Source organism: Notolepis coatsorum (assembly GCF_963971535.1).
Source record: "Notolepis coatsorum genome assembly, chromosome: 7".
In the NCBI taxonomy this organism is placed as follows: Eukaryota; Metazoa; Chordata; class Actinopteri; order Aulopiformes; family Paralepididae; genus Notolepis; species Notolepis coatsorum.
The window spans coordinates 51960258-51980016 of NC_140171.1; the positions used below are offsets into that span (position 1 = coordinate 51960258).

Below are 19759 nucleotides of genomic sequence, written 5' to 3' on the forward strand. Positions count from 1 at the left end.
GAACGTGCCGTATCCAACCAATTTACTGCTTATCTCTTACAGAATTACCTCCTAGACCCTAATCAGTCTGGCTTCCGGACTGGCCACTCCACAGAAACGGCCCTCATTGCGGTCACAGAGGCACTTCACTTAGCAAAAGCAAAAGGCCTCTCCTCTGTCCTGATTCTCTTAGATCTATCTGCAGCCTTCGACACAGTCAACCATCAGATCCTCCTCGCGGCCCTCGCAGGAATGGGAGTGGCTGGCTCTGCGCTGACATGGCTGACATCATACCTCAATGACCGCTCCTACCAAGTGTCATGGAGAGGGACCCTGTCGGCCATCCGCCCCCTGCGGACAGGTGTCCCCCAGGGCTCGGTCCTAGGACCCCTTCTCTTCTCCCTCTACACTAAATCACGGGGTAACATTATCACGTCTCATGGCTTCTCGTATCATTGTTATGCCGATGATACTCAACTCTTCCTCTCCTTCCCTCCCTCAGATATCCACGTCTCTGAGCGGATCTCGGCCTGTCTGTCCGACATCTCCGCCTGGATGACGACCAACCACCTCAAACTGAACCTAAGCAAAACAGAATTGCTCCACCTGCCGGCCAAATCCTCCCCGCTGACCGACCGTTCCACCACAGTCGAGAATGTGTGATGCCCACTAGAAGTGGTATCATGTTAATATCTTTAGATTATGTGTCAAAACAGTGTGAACATATTGGTACAGGATTACCTCCATCAGAAACAAGGTAGAACAGTCATTTATATGTAATGGGAGACATTAACATAATCTGGTCAATAGGTGGCGGTATAGGACTGGTGTTTAGTGGCTTCGCCTTCCAGGGAACCGTACGGTGTGCTTAGGGACGCACGAGGCGATCTCAGCCTCACAACCGGGAGGACCCAGAGTCAGTAACATCGTGTCTGCACCTTCCTTTGTCAAATGATTAACTACAACCTGTTTCATAGGTGGGTAATATACTACAAAACACACATAAAGGTTAACAAGGATACATGCAATGTCGAGGGTTCAAATTAAGTAACTATTGTCGATGTTTGAGTCAAGTTTAAGAAGTTTAAGACGACAAGTAACATGGTTGAGAAGCAGACCGTCTATTGATGACGCCACGTTTCGTTGGTACATTTAAATAGTGTTGGAACACAATTGTCCATTTAAGCACTAATGTGTCGAAGTTAAGTATCTCCAAGGGGATTATAAAGGTTTATGTTTTGAAATACATACTGTTTTGGGTTGAATTACTGTGTAGTAAATGTGTATATTGTGTACAAGATGGTTAGAGGGAAATTACTTTAGCTTACACTACTTGGGAGATGGCTAAACACCGGAGCGTGTCTCTCTCTCTCTCTCTCTCTCTCTCTCTCTCTCTCTCTCTCTCTCGCTCTCTCTATTGCGCCCTCCGTTAAATGTAAATATAAATCTATTCCCTTGAGTTATACCATGGTCACGGTTTAGCAAATTCCTAGTAGGGTTGAGAACGGCCCGATACATATATATATATAAATGCACTTGCATTGCACATTTGAGTTTCAATAGAACTTGAGACCGGAACACAACTAGGAGTAACACTGAGGTGTGGAGGTATTTCTGTATACTAGAGAATAGTGGATATGACTGATGATAAGTGACTGATGATAAAGGTAACACTTATTGGTGATTTAAGGAATTGTTTGACAGACAATGAGAATGACAGTGTTGGTTAAAAGACATACGATGGTCCCTTCCAACATGCCTAGACATGTCTAGACAGAGGTTAACAGGATAATGTTTCTCTTCTCACGTGCTTATATTTAAGACGCCAAATATGTATAAAGACATAAGTAATCACAATGTACAGTATATAATACTGGATAACTACATTTAAAAGGAAAATGCTATTGAAGTGAACCAGGGTATCCTAAAAGGGTAGAATGTGTGTTGCAATGATGAATATGCTTTTGAATTAATAACAAGTATGGGATTATAATTGAATGTATTAAAGTAATGTAACTAATTGAACTGGATGATTATACAATGATGATACAATGATTATACAATGATGATACAATGATGATACAATGATGATACAATGATTGATTGATTATTCTGTGGAATAAATAAACGTTGTTGAAAGACAACCGGGAGGACCCAGAGTCAGTAACATCGTGTCTGCACCTTCCTTTGTCAAATGATTAACTACAACCTGTTTCATAGGTTAAACATATATCTGCTATCAGGTGCCATATCCTGGTACCTGTAACAGTTTATTGGGGGCTCGTCCGGGATCAGCGCCACCTGCTGGATGGGAGCTGATCCAGAGATCTTGACACCTGGACCAACCGCGACCCGATGAACCAGGAACCAACGCCCGGTGTAAAGGTCGGCGAATGAGGGATTGATCTGCGCAGTATCGACAGCAGTGAAGTGCCTCATCTGATGCCAGACGACAACGAGAGCTGCGTCCACTACTCTACCTGACGAGAAGGAAGACCGGTGTCGTGTAGAGGAGATCCACCCACCACGGAAAGTCGTCACAGTGATCCTGAACTGAGAGCCAAGTGCGAGGAATCGGGAAGCAGCCATGGGAGACAGCGAGAGGAAAAGCTTGGTGTGGGACATCAAGAAGAGCCTGCTCACTCTACCTGCGGATGAACTGTTTCGCATTGCCGAGGCATTGGAACTGATACCAGGACTGGAGACGTCTGACCGAACCCACCTTACCGTAGACGACGTGGAGGGGTGCTTCAACTTTATCAACGACTACCTGTACAGTAAGGTTTTACTGGAGTTAGAGGATACAGGGTTGTCTTATTTATTACAGATAAAAGATGTGACTGATGGACTTATGCAGAGTGAGGTGGTGGGTCTAGCAGAGGGTAAAACCGAGGGCCTACGGTCCACCAGTCAAAGTGATGCAGTACCAGTCGACCCCATTAGCGTCTTTTATGATGTAAGTGAAACCATTGAGGGTGTGCCCACTCCAAAAGTAAGCAACCAGGTTTTACAGTGCCTGCCCAGTGTACTACCACCCACAGCTCAGGCTGTGCCATTGAATAAGAGTGTACCAGACACCGAAAGTAAACAGGAAACCCCTGGTGTGTCGCCAGATAAACTAATATCTTTAAGAGAACTGTCGTACCTTCACCGCAGGGAGTTTAAGCTCCAGGGAGGTCAGATAGGAGACCAGGGATCAGACATTAGTTACAACAGTGTCTGCAAACAGATCGACGAAGGTCTGAAGGAGCAATTCAGCGATGCAGAGGTTGTTAGAGCAGTCTTGAGAGTGATCAAAGCTGGCAGCTTTAAGGATATGTTAATGGTAAAAGACGATTTGACTATCGATGAGCTGAAGGGTTTTCTCCATTCTCACCTCGGTGAACAAAGTAATACCGAGTTGTTTCAAGAACTCATGTGTACAAAGCAAAAGGATAGTGAAACACCACAGCAGTTTTTGTATAGAGTCATAGGACTCAAGCAGAAGATTTTACTAGCATCAAAATATGCTGCTACTGACGTTAAGTACAACGAACGAACCATTCAGGATGTCTTTCTCCACACTGTATATCAAGGTTTAGGACACAAACATGATGACATTCGTAGGGAACTCAAACCCTTACTTGAAGACAGAGTACCTGATGAGGCCATTCTCAGACAGATGAAAAAGGTCATGAGCGATGAGAGTGAAAGACAGCGACGGTTAGGGCCTACCAATCGCAATAGACCCCCCCATGTACATAGTGCAGGTGCTGAGGTGAAGGGAGCACAGTGTCCCCCCCCCCACTAGGGAAGAAAATACAGGAAAGAAACTTAAACTAGACCCGATCCAGCAGTTAACAGAGAAAGTAGAGAAACTTACCAATCTAGTGGATCTCCTGCAACAACAGCCCCAGGTCAGAACAGGGAGGATAAATAGGCAGAGGGACAGGCCATATGGCTGTAGCAAATGTGTAGCACAGAATTTACCTAATTGCCCTCACTGTTTCCATTGTGGCGAAGAAGGCCATAGAGCGTTAGGCTGCCAAAAGAGACCACCACGTCAGGGAAACTGAGGCCGGTCACTGCAAGATGACAACCATTGACCGGTTCCCCTTTACTGTCCCAAACTGACAACCGTCGTACTAGTGAGCCTGAGAAGGAAAGAGTAAGAGAGGAGAAGACTGCACCTAGAACAGGAACCAAGACGGTAAACCAGATACAGAAGCACACAGACCCCCCTAATTTACCAAACACTAAGAGTGAATGCCTCGCCAAGCTCGTAGGGAGAAGAGCTCTCACCCATTGTAACCTAAACGGTTTAGCAGTCCAAGCCCTGCTTGATACAGGGGCCCAAGTAAGCATGATTGACAGAACTTGGAAGAATAGATACTTACCTGACATGCCAGTCAGACCCCTTAGCGAAATCATCGAAGAAGAAGAGGAGTTGAAAGTCTACGCGGTAAACGGTGAGGTCCTCCCATTTGATGGTTGGGTGGCCCTTACAGTGAACTTAAAGGGGAATGAAGATCCTAACCTGTCAATCACTGTGCCTTTCCTTGTAAGCAGCCTTGTCCTTGAGAGACCCCTACTGGGTTTTAATGTGCTGGAAGTGATGATACAGGAACAACCTGGAAGACTGATCCCAACTCTCACCAGCCTGCTCTGTAACGCCATGGTGATACCAGCCGAGAAGGCAGAACTCCTGGTGAGTTATATCCAGACTGACAGACCCCCTGTCCAGGTTGGTCGCCTACGAACAGGTAAACAAGCCACTGTCATCCCCGCCGGTCAAGTGGCCTGGGTCAAGTGCCAAATCCCCCCCCACGTGGACCTGTCTGACCCCACCTTCCTGTTCGAACCAGATGACAGCAGTTTAGCGCTGGCAGAACTGGATGTTGGAGAAGGCCTGCTGCAAGCGCAAAACCCCAGGAAGCCGTATCTCACCGTGCCTGTGGGAAACAACACAAGGCATAACGTCACTCTCTCCAGGAAGACAGCTCTGGGCAGCATCCATTGTGTTGGGAAAGTCATCACGACAGACTCCCCACGGCAAACCCCCATCCCAACCTACTCACCTGAAATCTCCCAGCCTACGGTACCCCCCAACCGTGCTGCTACAACGTCAGCTGTGCCCAGCTCCATCCTGTTCAAACCCCCCGTCGATCTCAGTCACCTCGACGACGAACAACAGACAATAGTCAACCGGATGCTTTGTGAAGAGGCTGGGTCCTTTGCACAAGACAGTGGTGACATTGGGTGCATCCCGAGCCTGCAGATGACAATCGCTCTCCATGATACTGTCCCGGTCCAGAAGACGTACTCATCAGTACCAAAGCCACTGTTTAAAGAAGTAAAAGAGTACATACAGGAACTGTTAATGAAAGGTTGGATAGTCAAGTCAAAGTCTCCATATTCTGCCCCAGTAGTCTGCGTCAGAAAGAAGGACGGCAGCCTACGGCTATGCATCGACTACCGCCTCCTGAACAAAAAGACTGTGCCCGATCGTCATCCACTACCTAGAATACAAGACCTGACTGACACGCTTGGAGGCTATACCTGGTTTAGTATCCTAGACCAAGGGAAAGCCTACCACCAGGGCTTCGTCGCCGAGGGTTCACGACCCTTCACCGCCTTCATCACTCCATGGGGTCTTTACGAGTGGGTGCGCATCCCATTTGGACTCTCGAATGCCCCTGCAACGTTCCAACGGAGCATGGAGGAGATGCTAGGTCCCCTCAGGGACGAATGCTGTATCCCGTATCTTGACGGCGTACTCTGTTACGCAAAGACATTTGAAGAACATGTAGAGACCCTCCGCAAGGTTCTCCAAGCCCTTCAACGTCACGGAGTGAAATTGAGACCTGAGAAGTGTGACCTCTTCAAGCAAGAAGTCAGATACGTGGGTCGCCTTGTGTCAGCAGAAGGGGTCAAGATAGACCCACGAGACATTGAAGCCGTGAAAGCCCTGTCAAGTAAGACACCCAGAACTGTCGGCGAAGTGAGGAAAATAACAGGATTCCTGGGATATTTCCGTTCATACATTCAGGATTTTTCCCGAATTGCCAGACCCATCTACGAGCTACTCCAAATCAAGCCAGGAAAGACCCCAGCCCCAGCGCGGAGTAAGAACATCAAACGCCCCCAGTTGCCCTCCAGAGAGCCCATAGAGTGGACCACGGAACAGCAGAGAGCACTTGAACAACTGATTGACCTTCTCACAAACCCCCCTGTCTTGGCATATCCTGATTTCAACCTACCCTTCAGGTTGCACACGGATGCCTCCGACCAAGGCCTGGGAGCTGTTCTGTATCAACATCAAGATGGAAAACTGAGAGTCATCGGGTACGGGTCAAGAACATTGTCACCAGCCGAACGAAATTACCATATGCACAGTGGGAAACTGGAGTTCCTTGCATTGAAATGGGCTGTGTGTGTGAAATTCCGTGACTACCTGTATTATGCCCCACACTTTACTATCTACACCGACAACAACCCGTTGACCTATGTAATGAGTACTGCCAAGCTCAATGCAGTCGGTCATCGGTGGGTTGGAGAACTGGCAGACTTCCGGTTTGACATCAAATACAGACCCGGAAAGTCCAACATAGATGCAGACACTCTTTCCCGCCTTCCCCTGGATATGGAGAGATATGAAAGGACCTGCACAGAAGAGCTCTCTAATGAAGCAGTACGAGCAACGTGGGAAGGAAGCCAAGCAGCTGAAAGGAAAGACGTGGCATGGGTTGCGGCGCTCAACATCGCGTCCCCAGACTCAAACCAGCAGTCTCACCCACACCTACAAACAATCAGTCACGATGAACTGGTGAAGGCCCAAAAAGAGGACCAAGCCATCAACACAATCAGGGAGTTGAAAGAGTCGAACACGAAATTGTCAGACGACGTACGAAGAACCGTAAGCGCAGCAACCCGAAAGCTACTTCATGAATGGAGCAGATTACATATTGAAAATGATCTCCTTTACAGAAAGACCAATCAATACCAACAGTTGGTCCTCCCTGTAAAGTATAGAACACTTGCCCTGAAACATCTACATAATGAGATGGGTCATGTTGGAACAGAAAGAGTGATCCACCTCTAAGATTCTACTGGCCTTTCATGTCCAGAGAGATTGAAGAATATGTGACCCGAAGATGTCCTTGTATCAAGTCTAAGAAGCCGGTCACCCATGTCCGAGCTCCCATGGGCAGCATTACCTCCAACTTCCCATTAGAACTTGTGTGTATCGACTATCTACATCTGGAAACCAGTCGTGGAGGGTATGAATATATCCTAGTGGTGATCGACCATTTCACTAGGTTCGCCCAGGCATACCCCACCAAGAACAAGAGTGGGAAAACAGCTGCAGAGCGTATCTTTAATGACTTTATACCCAAATTCGGTTATCCCTCGAAATTACATCACGACCAGGGTCGAGAATTTGAGAATAAACTGTTCCAAGCACTGCAACGGCTGTCTGGGGTCGGCCACTCTAGAACATCACCCTACCATCCACAGAGCAACCCAGCGGAGCGGCTCAATCGGACCATACTACAGATGTTGAGGACATTGACTGAAAATGAGAAATTGCGGTGGAAGGACCACCTCCCGCATGTGTTACACGCATACAACTGTACCAAACATGAATCAACGGGTTACTCACCTTTTTTCCTCCTCTACGGTCGTCATCCACACCTCCCCGTTGACCTGTTGTTTGGGTTAACGAAGAAAGAGGAACCGTACTCACCCAGAGGATACGCGGAGCAATGGGCTGAGAAGATGTCTGAAGCCTATCAGATTGCTTGTGAACATAGCAAAAAGTCCAGTGCAAGAGGAAAAGTAACTTATGACAAGAAAACAAAAGGAGTAGTACTGCAGTCAGGAGACAGAGTTCTGGTGAGAAACCTCAGTCAGCGTGGAGGACCAGGCAAGTTGAGATCGTACTGGGAGAAGGCGATCTACGTGGTCAAAAGCCAGCTCGCTGAGAGTCCAGTATACATTGTCTGCCCTGAACATGGAGACCAGAAAAAGACCAGAACACTACACCGAAATCTCTTACTGCTGGTAAATGATTTGCCCGTGGAAATGACTCCACCACCAGCCAGAACTGTCCCTGTGAAGAAAACGAATGACAGACCAAGACAAGGAAGAATGTCAGACACACAAAGACAAGTAGAGACAAGGGACAGCAATGACAGTGATTCGGATGATGACAGTGACAGAGGATACTGGCTAAGGATACCTGTTGAAAGGACAGAGGAAAGATCACTTGGACACCGTGAACGACGACCTGAAGTCATGCCAGGCCTGTGCCCTGAGAGTGAAGACGACAGGGGAGGAAACACGGATGGAAATTTGCCTGTCTTGGCCAGACCGGAGGGAGATGTTAGTGAATCAGGGGAAGAAGAAGAAAGGGAGACCCCCCGAGCTCACTCTCCAATACCCCAACCCCATCCCCAAGCTCACTCTCCAATACCCCAACCCCACTCCCAAGCTCACTCTCCAATACCCCAACCCCACTCCCAAGCTCACTCTCCAATAGCCCAACCCCAACCCCAAGCTCACTCCCCCGTAGCCCAGCTCAATCTCCGAACCCCTCCACTCTCGCCGGTAGAACAAGTCCAGTCAGAGGTTAGGAGGTCTGCCCGTGACAGAAGGCCTAAACAATGTCTCACGTATGATATGCTAGGTGAACCGTCAGTGCAGAACAAGGTGACCGTGAATTCAGTAGTACAGTGGCCACCGATGGTGCCCGCACCACACCACAGTCCACTACCACATCAATTGATACCCTTCGTAATGCCATGGTTGCATCCAATTTTTTACAGCCTTCCACAACATGGCCAGTATGCTTACCGTCCAGCCGTCACCCACGGTCCACCCATGGGGAGTTTGTTAGGGGTTCACGCCTGAGGGTGATATTGGATGGGTGTATTTAGTGATTTTCGGAAATGTCAGGAGCCATTTTTTTAAGGTCAGGGAGTGTGTGATGCCCACTAGAAGTGGTATCATGTTAATATCTTTAGATTATGTGTCAAAACAGTGTGAACATATTGGTACAGGATTACCTCCATCAGAAACAAGGTAGAACAGTAATTTATATGTAATGGGAGACATTAACATAATCTGGTCAATAGGTGGCGGTATAGGACTGGTGTTTAGTGGCTTCGCCTTCCAGGGAACCGTACGGTGTGCTTAGGGACGCACGAGGCGATCTCAGCCTCACAACCGGGAGGACCCAGAGTCAGTAACATCGTGTCTGCACCTTCCTTTGTCAAATGATTAACTACAACCTGTTTCATAGGTGGGTAATATACTACAAAACACACATAAAGGTTAACAAGGATACATGCAATGTCAAGGGTTCAAATTAAGTAACTATTGTCGATGTTTGAGTCAAGTTTAAGAAGTTTAAGACGACAAGTAACGTGGTTGAGAAGCAGACCGTCTATTGATGGCGCCACGTTTCGTTGGTACATTTAAATAGTGTTGGAACACAATTGTCCATTTAAGCACTAACGTGTCGAAGTTAAGTATCTCCAAGGGGATTATAAAGGTTTATGTTTTGAAATACATACTGTTTTGGGTTGAATTGCTGTGTAGTAAATGTGTATATTGTGTACAAGATGGTTAGAGGGAAATTACTTTAGCTTACACTACTTGGGAGATGGCTAAACACCGGAGCGTGTCTCTCTCTCTCTCTCTCTCTCTCTCTCTCTCTCTCTCGCTCTCTCTATTGCGCCCTCCGTTAAATGTAAATATAAATCTATTCCCTTGAGTTATACCATGGTCACGGTTTAGCAAATTCCTAGTAGGGTTGAGAACGGCCCGATACATATATATATATATATAAATGCACTTGCATTGCACATTTGAGTTTCAATAGAACTTGAGACCGGAACACAACTAGGAGTAACACTGAGGTGTGGAGGTATTTCTGTATACTAGAGAATAGTGGATATGACTGATGATAAGTGACTGATGATAAAGGTAACACTTATTGGTGATTTAAGGAATTGTTTGACAGACAATGAGAATGACAGTGTTGGTTAAAAGACATACGATGGTCCCTTCCAACATGCCTAGACATGTCTAGACAGAGGTTAACAGGATAATGTTTCTCTTCTCACGTGCTTATATTTAAGACGCCAAATATGTATAAAGACATAAGTAATCACAATGTACAGTATATAATACTGGATAACTACATTTAAAAGGAAAATGCTATTGAAGTGAACCAGGGTATCCTAAAAGGGTAGAATGTGTGTTGCAATGATGAATATGCTTTTGAATTAATAACAAGTATGGGATTATAATTGAATGTATTAAAGTAATGTAACTAATTGAACTGGATGATTATACAATGATGATACAATGATTATACAATGATGATACAATGATGATACAATGATTGATTGATTATTCTGTGGAATAAATAAACGTTGTTGAAAGACAACCGGGAGGACCCAGAGTCAGTAACATCGTGTCTGCACCTTCCTTTGTCAAATGATTAACTACAACCTGTTTCATAGGTTAAACATATATCTGCTATCAGGTGCCATATCCTGGTGCCTGTAACAAATGCAGCTGTGACCACGTACCCGACCGCCAAGCACCTTGGTGTTGTCCTCGACGACCAGTTGAACTTCTCTGCTCACATCGCAGCGACAACCAGAACCTGCACATTCCTCCGGAGCAACGTCAGAAGGATCCGCCCCTTCCTGACAAAAGAAGCCACACAACTCCTTGTCCAATCAACAGTCATCTCCCGCCTCGACTACTGCAACGCACTGCTCGCTGGCCTCCCGGCCACTGCCACCAAGCCTCTTCAACTCATTCAGAATGCACCGCCTGATCTCAAACCTACCGAAGTTGGCCCATGTCACCCCACTTCTTAGGGACCTGCACTGGCTCCCCATTGCTACACGTATCCGCTTCAAGGCCCTCGACCTAGCATACCGTGCGGCAAAGGGAACCGCTCCCGCCTACCTCTGGTCAATGGTCTCTAACTACACACCCTCAAGACCCCTACGCTCTGCATCTTCTGGCCGCCTCAGACCTACTCCTATCCAAGCCCCGGGAGGGTCATCAAAGAGATGCCGCCTATTCTCAGTCCTTGCCCCACAATGGTGGAATGAACTACCCACCCCAGTTAGGACAGCCGAAACCCGTCCAATCTTCTGCCGTCGACTTAAGACGCACTTCTTCAACAATTCTCTGAAATAATAATATATAAAAAAAATTAAATAAAACTCTAACCCTAACTAACCTTACTGTCATGCACTTGTCCTAATAAACTAACCTACACTGTAACACGCAACACTTTGATGAACATTGTTACTCAGCTGATAGAGTTGTACCCTTCCTGATGACTTGTCGTACAGAACTTGTAAGTCGCTTTGGATAAAAGCATCAGCTAAATGACTAAATGTAAATGTGTGTGTGTGTGTGTGTGTGTGTGTGTGTGTGTGTGTGTGTGTGTGTGTGTGTGTGTGTGTGTGTGTGTGTGTGCGCGAGTGCGCGCGCTGCGGCAGGTGTACCACGAGCTGTACTATATATGATGCCAATACATTAATCTAATCTAATTTTGATGCGTCGCAAGACTCGCAAGGCACTTCCGCCATTCTATTTCCACGCGGCTGCGTCATTCGTTTCCTTATAAGGAGCTCTGGAGGCGTTGTTTTGTATGCAAATGACCTAGACGGTAACGCGCGTTCATGTTTAAGACATGGTGTCATTCCCCAAGCAGATGTCACAGGTGCGACCGTTTGAGCCACTTAAGACATATTACCAGCACGTTGGGGACTCAGAGTGAACTTAATTGGGTCTCATTCTCCAAGGACTTACGACAAAAAGGGCTTTCTCTTAGGGCCATTGAGACCTTTTCGGGGCGATTCACCAACCATCACAATAAAACATATATAATTAATATTATATTATAATATATTGTCTATATTCATGTCTTGCCCGAAAAGGTCTCAAATGGCCCTAAGATAAAGCCCTTTTTGTCGTAAATCCGTTGGAGAATGAATGATTCTGTCTCAGTCGGTTCCAAGATAAGTCTTCCAAGAGAACTCTTTGGAAAATGTTGGGGAATGAGACCCAATATTATCATCTTACAGCATCTATGAGAACACAACACAATATTATCATCTTGCGGCGAAGATGAGAACACAACACAATATTATCATCTTGCGGCGAAGATGAGAACACAACATATTATCATCTTACAGCGAAGATGAGAACACAACACAATATTATCATCTTACAGCGAAGATGAGAACACAACACAATATTATCATCTTGTGGCGAAGATGAGAACACAACACAATATTATCATCTTACAGCGAAGATGAGAACACAACACAATATTATCATCTTACAGCGAAGATGGCTCAACAGGCGTGTGTGTGTGTTTTAAATTTGAAACCCAGTGCCATCTGGGAGAAATGCGAGGCCCTGTGCAAGTTTTTTTATATACAGCCAACATACACCTAAAGAATAGCGCTGCCCGAGGCTGGGCACACAGATACAGTCAACATATTCTTAAATAGTAGCGCTGCCCGAGGCTGGGCACATGACACAGTCAACGCATTCCCAAATAATAGCGCTGCCCGAGGCTGGGCATAATTATGATACAGTCAACGCATCCTTAAATAATAGCGCTGCCCGAGGCTTAGTGGCAATGCACCTGCACAGTCGCACACCCGGCAGCAACAGGGAAAATGCACAAAACACCCCCGGAACCTGACAAACAAGCCCAAAGCCAGATAGGTAGATATAGAGAGAGAAAGAGAGAGAGAGATAGAGAGAGAGAAAGAGAGAGATATAGATAGAGAGAGGGAGAGGGAGAGAGAGCGAGATAGAGGGATAGAGGGATAGAGAGAGCGAGAGAGAGAGCGCGAGAGAGAGAGAGCGAGAGAGAGAGAGAGCGAGAGAGAGAGAGCAAGAGAGAGCGAGAGAGAGAGAGAGCGCGAGAGAGCAAGAGAGAGAGAGCGTGAGAGAGAGAGAGTGCGAGAGAGAGAGAGAGAGAGAGAGAGAGCAAGAGAGAGCAAGAGAGAGAGAGCGTGAGAGAGAGAGAGAGTGCGAGAGAGAGAGAGAGAGAGAGAGAGAGAGAGAGAGAGAGAGAGAGAGAGAGAGAGAGAGAGAGAGAGAGAGAGAGAGAGAGAGAGAGAGAGAGAGAGAGAGAGAGAGAGATCCACGGCAGGAACAGAGCAGACCGCACCAAAAACTCACCCTAACGCAGAGTCAGGTCCTAGAGGAAGGAGACGACCGTGGAGAAAGTTCACCAGTCCCATCATGATATTGTCCCCCCCGTTGGGATGAACCTGGAAGTCCGCTCCCAGTCCATCCGCCACACATTAGCACCCGACAACGTAGCCAACGCTAGTTAGCTGTCCCTGCCATAGATATCTATAGAACACTAGATAGCTTAAGGCGGAGTCACCAGCGTCACTGAACCGCCGCCATCTTGCTCCAGTTAGCCTTGAGTGAGAGTGAGTGAGCTGCACAGACAAAAATACTCATAACTCGCTGAAATATTGACGGATTTTTACAAACGGGTTGGTTTGCTATAAACATCAAAGATGTAGTTATGATACTGCATACTTATAAAAAAAAATTAAATATGTTTTTTTTACAAACCGCTTGAATCATAGCCACGTTAATAATGCTTGTAATAAACCAAACCGTTTGTAAATCCGTAAATATTTCAGCGAGTTATGAGTATTTTTGTCTGTGCAGCTCACTCACTCACTCAAGGCTAACTGGAGCAAGAAGGCGGCGGTTCAGTGACGTCGCTCTCCATTGGCCGGCAGCGCGGGCAAGCTATCTAGTGTTCTATATATATATCTATGGTCCCTGCCCCCAGCCAAGCTACTAGCCGACATAGCTATAGCCTGACTGAAGGTTCCAACATGCAACAACTTTCATCCTCAGTCCATCCGCCGAACGTCCTCCCCGTCCCGGCACAACCCAATCACCACACCCGGTACCGACAAGCCCACGGCACGCGGCGCCATCTCCTCCGCTCCGATGCTGCACATCTGGTTCTCTTGGCCAAGACATCCACTCGCTCCAGTGGACAGCGCCGAATAGACCCTGTACCTGGCTGTACCCCCTCCCCTCGTGGATAATACCGGTCTTCTTCACATCTCTCTACCGACTACCAGACCGACGCCAACCAGCTCCCCCTAGTGTTAGTCCTCCCACCCCACGATGCTTTGCATAAAAGTAATTGAATGAAACCAATAGTATATCTGCAGAGCCACAGAGCCCGGAACACTATTCTACAAACGTGTCTAATGTGAAATATATAAGCATGTAAGCAAAACTAGATTTTAGGTCTGTGATGGAAAGTGATTGTTAACATTCTATTTTTTTTTTTTATTTAATTCTTTTTTTTTTTTTATTAAAAATTAAAATTAAAATAAATTATTATTATTTAAAAAAAAATTGCGAGGCCCCCCTTCCCGCGAGGCCCTGTGCGACCGCACTGCTCGCACACCCCCTGAGGCGGCCCTGCACTCACCCCATCCTATTTGTAGAGGAATGACATCCTTCTCTCTTTCATGTTGGCAAAACAGTCAATAACTCTGTTTTAAAACACTCCGCGGGCCTTTAGTTCATGCAGCTCTACGATTCCATCAACATTTTGGTCATAATGTGTGAGTCTCTCTTGTCCACAGCTATTGCGTAGATAGGTTTTGATACATTTCAGACAAGAGAATGACCTTTCAGCTGATGTACTTTCTAAATAATACGTCTTTCTGTATAAAAAAATGCACCTTTAAAAAATATAGCTTCGTATCTTTTCAATGTAATGTAAATTATAACAGTAACCTCACAAAGATACGAATTAATAAAGTAACTAATAGTAGTAAGTTAAAGTGTAATATATGTGTTAATACTTAATGCCACACAACGTTACGTATGCCTTTGTTAATCATAACGTTGATGCAGTAGCGTATGGCATAGTGTTTGTTGGCTGTAACGGACATTGAGAATAACAGCAGCACTACTGCACACATTGAAATTGCGATTCTAATAGATTCTAACATTTTCAAATCGATGCAGTTGAATTGTCACTTTAGGTTACTGTTAATCAATCTGTTGGTCATTAATTGTGTCCGTCTGGCTCACACAGTCACAGTATGTTAGCTAGGTGTCACGTGGCTAGTGTTAGCAAGCATCAGGGGGCTAGCTAGCTAGTAGCTAGCAACAGACGGGCTAATCCACCACAAATGGCTCCATGATATACTAGTTAGGGATGTCCGATATTATCGGCCTACCGATATTATCGGCCGATATCGGCATTAAAATGTGATATCGGAAAATATCGGTTTTCAAAAAAAATAATTAATATTTTTTTTTTTACTTTCTATAACCTTTATTTACCCAGGCAAGCAAGTAAGAACTAATTCTGATTTAATTTATTGTCAAAAGTATGCATAATGTTGTGTTAATTCCACAACAAGAGATATGTAATGTTAATTACCTGAAATTATTCCATTTTTGGGGGGGGGGAAACCCTGCATATATCGGTATCGGTTGATATCGGTATCGGAAATTAAGAGTTGGACAATATCGGTATATCGGTATCGGTAAAAAAGCCAATATCGAGCATCCCTAATACTAGTCCATACAAATTCACTCAGTCATATGGTGCTAATGCATTTTTACATTTACCTGGATTTCCTTGTGGAATGTCTTCAGGGCCCCGTTCCCCGTACCTGGTTCAACTAAGTCGATCAAGATGTCATTATCCAGATTCAGTTAACCCGATGTTTGAAGCCGGGATTTTCCTGTTCCTCGAAGGTGGATTCAGTCTCGTTAACTCAAGCCAGACTTGAGACCCAGGATAACTGCGCGTGCCCGCCTCAGCCGAGAAGGCAGCAAGTGTCGAGAGCAGAGATCCTGATTCTCTAGCGGCATTGATTGATTAATTGATTTAAAACTTTAGTAACATATTGCAGTACGGCTCAATCGCCTCGCCGACAAGTTAAATGCGTTATCTATAGGCACATTTTAAGTCCCTCATTACCTCAATCAATCAGATTATATTTCTTTAAACTTGCCTGCTGGATTGAATAATCAAATGAGATCTTGCTAGCGAAAATAATTAGTAAAACTGTTATACAGAATAACGATACGGCTCCCTTACCCATTGATTGATGTATGGTCGATCTTTTACTTATCTTCTCTGTGGTGTAACGGGTTCTTCTTTTGACTTTCACGCAGACGACCGGGGTTCGAAACCCAGTCGTCTCCTTCTTTTTGCAATATAGGAATAATTCAATTTGGTGCACGTTGAGAGCTATATAAAGAATGACATCCTCAATGCATGTAGATTTATAATATTTTAACTTAAAACCAGGCTACCTTTGCGTATAATAATTAATATTATATTCAAAAAAATTATATTGGAAACACGGGGTTTGGAACACCGGTCGCTGGGTTGCCAGGTTTGAGCACTACCGCTGAGCCACTGTGCCAGATGGGATAAATTCATTGTTTATACATTAATGAACGAGAGACCCGTGTTTAGAATATTCTTTATTTTGTTGTTGTTGCACCGAGCGAGCGCCACGGTATATAACGTGCATTATTTAGGACAAAGTGAATTTAGTATCAGCATTTTGGGTCTATTTTACATTTCAAAAGACCCCTCTGGAAGAATGGAGCACAAAAACGTAATTCAGAATGGTATAACGCAGATCCTAGACTGTGGGAATAATTTCAGGAAACGCGCTGTCACTCCTTTGCGGGGGCGTGGCGATGGTTGATCCGGCTAACTTGAACTTAAACCCTGCTTTCGACCAGGCTCAAACTTTTGGATCTATTGTCATGGTGATTTGGAAAATCCAGGTACGGGGAGCCGGAAAGTCCGGCTTAAGTCAGACTTAACCGAAAGTTATCCGGCTAACTCAGTTATCCAGGTACGGGGAACGTGGCCCAGATGTCGTTTGAGATTAGTGGTGTTTTTTCCATTAATTCGATGACCACATTTCTCCCCGGGCTGAGCGGGCTCTCCTCCTGTTTCACTTTTTTCAACGATACATTCTGTAGCTCCTTCAAGCTCTATATATCTTTTTTTTTTATCCACTTTTTCTCCCATTTTATATATTTTCTCCCATCCCAATTTCGTATCATCCAATTCACCCTCCCCTGTCACGAACGCCTCCCACAAGCCGGCTGCAATGTGGACTAAGTCATACATAGCACAAGTCCCCTCCGGTACTTGAGGTAACAGCAGTCGCATCTTTTCACCTGCGCAGCTCGATCTCTCAGTGGCGAGGAGTAATGCGTGGGAGGCTCACGCTGCCCCCGACACTTCCTGATTCTACTGCGCAGGCGCACCAACCGACCTGTAGGAGTCGCTGTCCACAACGCCCGATCCCCACCCATCAGTTTCCCACCCCCTAATACGGCCAATGTGTATTAGTACGGACTACCAGCTAAACTGAAAGCAATGTGGAGCGCTGGGCTCGAACAGGCGAGCCCAGCGTCTCCAGCATTCATGGCGAGCGTCTTGCCCACTACGCCACGTAGCCGCCCCAAGCTCTATATATCTAAAGTACAAGATGGTCTTGTATGCCCAGGGGTCTGGTCTTCGTTTTCTTCCAAGCCCACGGGATAATGGATCATTGTTGAGACGACCCTGTTGCTGTTGGCCCGCGGCCGCCATTGTCTGACTGAGGGGGGCGGCTCAGCTGAGCTATTTGATCATTCCAGTATGCCACCTACTGGGCTTTCGACCTCCATGCTTGTGCTGTGTCAGGGAAAGAATGAGCCAAAGCCCACACGCTGCTTTGGCTGCAGACTCACAGCCGGAAACGGAAATACTGAAATAATCATTCGAAAAGTTATAATTATTTTGTCTCGTCTTGTTTTAGTCAACAATATCAACATACATGAAGAGAAATTTCGTCCTGGTTTTTGTAAATTACATTTTTGTGTCCTCAGTTGTGGTCAACGATATGTAATTAACTATTTAGTCACGTTAGCGTCACATGGTCTTCAATAACGTGACGTCACGTCTCGTTGTCGTCATGAAAAAAACCTTTGTTGACTAACATCTTTCGTCATCATTTTCGTTGACAAAATTAACGCCACTCCCCCACTTTCTCTTGTTCAGTGAGAGAAGTGAGCTTTAGTCCTGCCAGGATTTTAAATCTAGGCTGGAATGGTGTCAGGGCTGTTCTCATGCACATGTGTAGGTGCTCATTAGTGAGCCTGGAACCATAATTTGGTTTTAATCTCCATAGTGGAGAAAGCTGCCTCACAGCATTTTGATTAGAAGCTCACTGTCTACTTTTCTTTGTTTTCACTGTCTACTTTTCTTTTTTCCGAGCATGCCATGTGAAATTACTTTCCTCTGACTAGTTCTCTGACTGTTGTCCGTCTCGTCTCTCTCCCCTGACTGTGTGTGTATCTCACTGACTCCAGTCGCAATGCTTATGGGAATGCACAGATTTGATTGGCTGAGTAGCGTCACGTGAGATGATTTGGTCTGTGAGTTTCCTGGGCCACTAAACCAGTGATGTGAAGGCTAGAGCAGCTGTGCCGCTTAAAGGAACACGGCAACATTTTGGGAAGTTAGCTTATCGTCTTCTCCAGAGAGAGACGAGAAGATAGATACCAGTTTCCTCTCTGTGCGTTCAGTAGAAAGCTAACCGGCCATGTCCGCTTCCATTCATTGTGCTAAGCTAGGCTAACGTGCAGCCAGATAGCTTTTCACTGAACGCACAGAGAGAAAACTGGTATCTATCTTCTTGTCTCTCTCTGGAGAAGACAATAAACTAATTTCCCAAAATGTTGGCGTGTTCCTTTAAAATAGAAACATATCAATTCTCAACCACGGTCCATTAGTGACTGTTCACAAACCGGTGCACACTGAGTGGAGCGTGCACAGCACTGAAAGATAGATGCAGCTGCATTGCAGGAATGATGGTCATGCATATGTGAATCTGTAGATTTCTTTGGCACACATTATAATGATTTGTAGAAGTGACGACTAGTGCACTGACACTTCACAACATCAATTCAGCCACACAGCTGTAGCACAAGGGACCTTTGGAAAGTTTGACCAGAATGATCAGTTTGTCACATTGATGTGTTTGGGTGCACTGTGCTCTTTTGGGGAGGTTGTTTGTATTTTGACCTACTGTAGTATATGAATCAGTCTGCATCACCTCTCTCCATCTGTCCCCAGGCGTTCCCGCCAAGCGTAACGAGCTGTACTATGACTGCTGTAAGGAACCCTACCCGGACGTGACGTTCACAGTCACCATGCGTCGCAGGACGCTCTACTACGGCCTCAACCTGCTCATCCCCTGCGTCCTCATCTCTGGCCTGGCCCTGCTTGTCTTCCTGCTGCCTGCAGACTCTGGGGAGAAGATCTCACTGGGTACACATCTTGCTATGCATGGACACACACGTTATGTACGGTACACTTGCGTACACACATAAATACATACATACCGGCATAGGGGAGAATGGGGGACGTTGTCACACTTTTTACTCTAGTGTGAATTGCTCATAATCAAAACCTCTTTCAATAGAAAGATTGGACGGGTTTCGGCTGTCCTAACTGGGGTGGGTAGTTCATTCCACCATTGTGGGGCAAGGACTGAGAATAGACAAGAAGGCAGAACTAAATTTGAAAGTTGAATTGCATTGACAAATACATAATGTAATGCATCTTAATGAACATGAACAGGAAACACATCTTTAGGCCATCCTATATAACAAAATAAGAACACAATAAATCGGCCTAAAAATAATAGCCTACACAACATGT

General features: G+C 45.7%; 1 protein-coding gene across 1 annotated transcript in view; it reads left to right on the forward strand.

Annotated features, from left to right (window-relative positions):
- LOC311231656 (neuronal acetylcholine receptor subunit alpha-7-like) overlaps positions 1-19759 on the forward strand; it is a gene marked incomplete at its 3' end in the record, with an annotated part of 481793 nt that overhangs the window by 413115 nt on the left and 48919 nt on the right. The window contains exon 7 of the mRNA XM_084318284.1: positions 19172-19366. Coding sequence (XP_084174410.1) covers positions 19172-19366 — 195 coding nt within the window. The remainder of the gene's footprint in view (positions 1-19171; positions 19367-19759) is intronic.